Source organism: Marmota marmota, unplaced genomic scaffold (assembly GCF_001458135.2).
Source record: "Marmota marmota marmota unplaced genomic scaffold, marMar, whole genome shotgun sequence".
Lineage (NCBI taxonomy): Eukaryota > Metazoa > Chordata > Mammalia > Rodentia > Sciuridae > Marmota > Marmota marmota.
The window spans coordinates 50280675-50286631 of NW_025999853.1; the positions used below are offsets into that span (position 1 = coordinate 50280675).

The 5957-nt window shown below is 33.0% G+C and overlaps 1 protein-coding gene across 1 annotated transcript; it reads left to right on the forward strand.

The window, feature by feature from the left end:
• Window positions 1-3373: 3373 nt before the first annotated feature.
• LOC107139842 (olfactory receptor 6C2-like) lies at window positions 3374-4309 on the forward strand. Its single transcript, XM_015482683.1, has one exon. It carries the CDS (start codon window positions 3374-3376, stop codon window positions 4307-4309), a length of 936 nt encoding a protein of 311 aa, XP_015338169.1.
• Window positions 4310-5957: the final 1648 nt, after the last annotated feature.

Below are 5957 nucleotides of genomic sequence, written 5' to 3' on the forward strand. Positions count from 1 at the left end.
AAAGAAAAAAAAAAAAAAAAAAAAAAAAAAGAAGACCTACAAATGGCTAAAAGTTTATGAATATACATTCAACCTCAGTGATATCAGGGAAATGAAAGCAAACCACAATGAGATCCTATTTTATCCCAAGTAGAATGGCTGTTTACATAAAGGCAAAACAAAAACACAGAAAAACAACAAAAAAAAAACAAACAAAAAAATAAAAAATAAGAAAAACCCAGAACTGGTCAACTGGTGAGGCTGCAGAGAAAAAGAAACTCTCATACACTATTGATGGAAATGTAAATAAGTATACCCATTATGGAAACCAGTATGGAGGTTCCTCAAAAAACTGTAGAACTACCATATGATCCAGGAATCCTACTGCTAGATTACTTCCTTTTGGAAAGGAAATAAGTTTGTGGAAGAGATATCTGCACTCCTGTGTCTACTGCAGCATTATTCACAATAGCCAAGGTATGGAATCACCCCAGGTTTCCATGAGCAGATACAAGGATAAAGAAATTGTTTGCACACTCACACCCACATACACACATTTACATAATTGAATACTAACTCAGCCATAAAAATATTGAAAACCATGCACAGAAAGACAAATGCTGCATGATCTCATATATAGAATGCAAAAATTAATTAATTTCATAGAAATCATGAGTAGAATAGTGGCTGTGAGGAGTAGGATAAAAGAAGAATAGAGAGAGCTTGGTGATTGAAGTCAAAAGTATAGGTAGAAAGAAGAAGTTCTAGTGTTCTATAGCACAGTAGGGTGACCTTAGTTGACCATAAGTTATGTATATACAAAATAGCTAGAAGAAAAGATTTGAATATCCCAAAGAAATCATTAATGTTTGAGATGATGAACTTGCTGATTACTCTAATTTGATCATTATATGTTATATACATGTGTTGAAATATCACACTATAGCACATAAATATATACAATTATGTGTTAACTAAAAATAATTTTTAAAAAATAAAATAAGGGCTGGGGTTGTGGCTCAGAGGTAGAGTGTTTGCCTCACTTATGTGAGGCACTGGGTTCAATTCTCAGTACCACATATTAATAAATAAGTCAACAACTAAAAAATTAAAAACTTAATAAAATAAATTAATTGCAAAAAATGATTCCAATATGATTACATATATATATTAATTTGGAGCATATTTAAAAGTTTAAGAACATTTAACTGGGCACAGTAGCACACACCTGTAATCTCAGAGGCTTGGGAAGCTGAGGCAGGAGGATCAAAGCCAGCCTCAGCAACTGCAAGGCACTGAGCAACTCAGTGAGACCCTCTCTCTAAAGGAAATACAAAACTGGGCTTGGGATGTGACTCAGTGGTGGAGTGCCCCTGAGTTCAATCACTGGTACCCCTACCTTAAAAAAAAAAATAAGAACATTTGGCATTGTATATCCAATTAAACAAATTATGTTGTTAATGTTTATTTTTAAATAGTGCTTATAAATATATTGATATATTTGTAGAAAACAATTAGAAATGTAAACAACATGGGTTATGTAATTTTATGTTTTTCTTGTCTAATTGAAATTTCCCAACTATAATGAGTAACTCATGTAAAAAACTTTTAATGAGAAATGTGGTTTCTTATGATCTTCCCTCAGTGTATGTGAAGTGAAAGTTTTTAAAAAGGAGATAAAATTGTATTTTATTTCATATTCAGATTCTTTTTTTTTTGTTGTTGTTCTATTGGCTTTTATCCACAGATGCATCCTCCTGTCTCTAAGGACACTGTCTCCAAGGAAGCCAAAGGTAGCATACTTTTATTTTTTTTTAACCTCAAATTTGGTTACTCCATAGATTTACTAGTAACCATGTGTAGGTCACCAGAGACTCTGTTTTTCATTTAGTTGCATTTTAATCAAACAGAGCAAATGTAAGCTAGATACAGCAAAGGTACCCATTGACCTGAGAAGTCAGAGTGCCAACTATCCTCAGGTACAGATTCCTAACATTCCACATTCTTCATATTAAAATGTTTTCTTTTCTTTCTTTTTTTAAGGGTATAAAAATAGAAGGAAGTCCAAGGAACTGGTTGAAGATGGATACCTCTGAGATGTTTATGCAACCTAGAGTTGTCATGAATTTGACAGTGGATTCATAAGCAAACATGACAAGAAGTTCATATGACAGTCATCTTAAATATCTTTTCCAGTTTAGAAATTCTACGATTTTGTGTTTCAACAACCAACAGAAACTATAATTGACAGTTAAAATAGTAAGTGCAATAAATTTTATTATTTTAGTTTAATTATATTTACTTTTTTGTAATCTAAATTTTATTATTTCTGGAAGAGAAAAAAAAAACACCTATCTCTTAAAAAGAAAAAATGTGATAATTTTTATATTTAGTAAAGCAAGCTTTTTCCATTTATAGAATTTGGTTTCCTTAGATATATAAAATGCCACTTTGGGGAGATATTTATGCATTTAAATTTGACATTGAAATGTTAAAATTTGATAGTTATCCAGAAATATATTACCTATATTATCACCTCACATCAGAAACTAAGATATATGTGCATATAACTACCCCAGCCCTCCAAAAGAATGAAAAACCTCATTAGAAATCTCTGTCCTCATTTCAAATTTACACTTTGAAAATAGAATAAACGAAAAACAGTCTCATTTAGAGGATGACCAATATCCAGTGGTGATAGGGCTGATTAAGTTTACTTAGTGATGTGATCATTGTGTTACCTGAGAGATCAGAAGGGGAACTGGAAGAAGGAATTATTCCTGAAAATAGTAGCAAAATGAAGGTAGTTTCTCTATTATGAGTATGAAGATAATAAATAAAAGCAGAAAATTTGATTTCTTGAAATGTAAAAATTAATAAATTAACAGTGGTTCAAAGTCACAGAAAACTTAAAGAAAGTTAATGTTAAAACTTTTTAAAATTCAGAGTCCAAATTGAAAGGAAAATGGCTTAGGCATCTAACTGGAAAACATGCAATAGATTAATTCATTTAGGAACTTTTTTGGACAATTGAAAAACATGTGTGTAACAGTGTATATGGTGGGGACTGTGATGATGAGAAAACACAGGCAGCCCAATCCCCACCCCAAGTTAGTATTCTTTGTTAAGTGTCAGTAGAAGCACATGACGTTTTCTACTAGAGTACATGATAGCAGACATCAGACTTGCAGAAAACTTTCCAGAGGGCTTAAAACAGAAGTTTAAACTGATCAAATTAAGTATGCTTATTGTAAAGTAATGTAATAAATGTTAAAATGTAATATTTTAAAAAACCATTGTGAATAAGAAAAACCCAAATTAAAACTGCTATATAGTCTATAACAAACTGTTTCTGAATGTTAAGTGTAGATCTAACAGAAGTCAGAAATCAACAATGAGGAACAATACTGTAACAATTTTCATTCTACTGGGACTGACAGATGACCCACAACTGCAGGTTCTGATTTTTATCTTTCTGTTTCTCACCTATGTGCTAAGCATAACTGGGAATCTGACTATCATCTCCCTCATCTTAGTGGATTCTCACCTTAAAACAGCCATGTACTATTTCCTACAAAATTTTGCTTTCTTGGAGATCTCATTCACATCTGCATGTATTCCCAGATACTTATATAACATAGCAACAGGTGACAAGATGATTACCTACAATGCCTGTGTCAGCCAAGTATTTTTTACTGACCTCTTTGGTGTAACTGAATTTTTTCTCCTGGCTGCCATGTCCTATGATCGCTATGTGGCCATCTGCAAGCCCCTGCATTATGTGACTATCATGAGTAGTAGAGTCTGCAGGAGACTTGTCTTTTGTTGTTGGGTGGCTGGTCTGTTTATTTTAATCCCCCCACTCAGCCTGGGCCTAAATCTGGAGTTTTGTGATTCTAATATCATTGATCATTTTGTTTGTGATGCATTTCCCCTCCTGAAAATCTCTTGCTCAAATACTTGGTTTATGGAACAGACCATTATCATCTGTGCTGTACTGACCCTCATTATGACACTCATGTGCGTAGTTCTGTCCTACATTTACATCATCAAGACAATTTTAAGATTCCCTTCTGCCCAGCAAAAGAAAAAAGCCTTTTCTACCTGTTCTTCCCATATGATTGTAGTTTCCCTCACCTATGGCAGCTGCATCTTCATCTACATTAAACCTTCAGCGAAGGACTCAGTGGCCACAAATAAGGGGGTGATGGTCCTCACTACTTCTATGGCTCCCATGCTGAACCCCTTCATTTATACACTAAGGAACAAACAAGTACAACAGGCCTTCAAGGACTCAGTCAAAAGAATTGTAATATTTTCCAAGAAATAAGGGACATGAAGTTGATGTTTGGTGAATTTCCCTAAGTCCGCTGGCAAGTTAACCTTTTCAAAACGCTCTTGCTCATCCTCATCCAGTGGCATTATCTCTACAAACCTCTTTTAAGATCACATCATTCCATAATAGGCATGTTAGTAGCTTTCAAAACTTTAAATCCTTGTTTCATTTTCAAATTTGAAGACCAAAAAATAAGATAAAAGAAAATAAGATAGATAAAAGCTTTTAGTCATTTTTTACATTTTCAGGGACAACAGAACAACTAATCATCACCATTATTTCTTCCAATCCAAAACTTCCAAATGATTCATTCATTAATTCACCTAATAAATATGTATTGGGCACTTTCCTTAGGATAGGTACTGTTCTAGGTCTTACAAAAAGAAGACAAAGCAAAATCAGAATAAAAAAAATCTTCCTACGCACCCTCAGAGGTAAAAAGAAGAAATGGAACAAGCAAGCTAAGTGCTTATCAGCTGAAGAATGGATGAAGAAAATGTAGTATATATACACACTGGAATACTTCTTGGCTATAAAATAAGATGAAATTCTGTCATTTACAAGAACATAGATAGAAGTGGAAATCATTATATTAAGAGAAATAAGTTGGTGCAGTGGTGCATGCCTGTAATCCTAGTGGCTCGGGAGGCTGAGGGAGGAGGATTACAAGTTCGAGACCAGCTTCAGTAATTAGTGAGACCCTAAGGAATTTAGCAAGACCATGTCTCAAAAATAAAAAATAAGAAGAGCTGAAGATGTGGCTCAGTGGTTAGGTGCTCCTAGATTTAATCCTCAGTTCAAGAGAGAGAGAGAGAGAGAGAGAGAGAGAGAAACAGAAATAAGCCAGGAACAGACAGACAAGTACTTCATAAGTACTTCACTTATGTGTGAAATATAAAAAAGTATATATCATTGAAGTTGTGTGTAGATTGGCAGTTGCAAGAGGCTAGGGAAAGTAGAATGGGGAAAGGTAAATTGATGAGTAGTAAGTTACAGATAGGAGTAAGAAGTTCTGCTGTGCTACTGCCCAGAAGAGTGACTTCAGATAACAATAATATATCAGATATTACAAAAAGCTAGAAGGAAGGATTTCGGATGTTTCCATCAAGAAGAAATGATAAATGTTTGAGAAGATAGCTTGTTTTTATCCTGATAAGAATATTATACAATGTATACAAGCATTGAAAAATCATGTAATAACCTGTAAATATGTATATTTTTTATGTTTTCATGTGTAAGTTTAAGAAATAAATTTAAATAATAAAACCAAAAGCTTAGATTGCACCAAAAATGTCATGAAATGGAATTATAAACCTTTCAATTTGAGAAAAACATCTAAAATACTAAAGCTTGAAAATTGCGAGATTTTAAAGTATATCAAACCAATAAAGTCAAAATTGAAATAGAATAGGCTTTCCTAAAAAATGGAGTTAAAAGGAATAAGGTAATAAAATGCTATTTTGGGAAATTTAAATGTTTTTGTACTACAAAATAATCTGCCAGATGTAGGTAGTTATTAAACATTTACACAAACTGTTACTAAAATGAGCAAACACAGAGAAAATGAAGTGAAAAGAAATAAAGGAAATAAAAACAGCCAAATATATGGGATCTTAAAAATTTAGATAATTTTCTAAAAGGA

What these genes read in the sequence shown, in the direction of transcription:
- LOC107139842 (XM_015482683.1), top strand. Translation starts at nt 3,374, where the DNA reads ATGAGGAACAATACTGTAACAATTTTCATTCTACTGGGACTGACAGAT.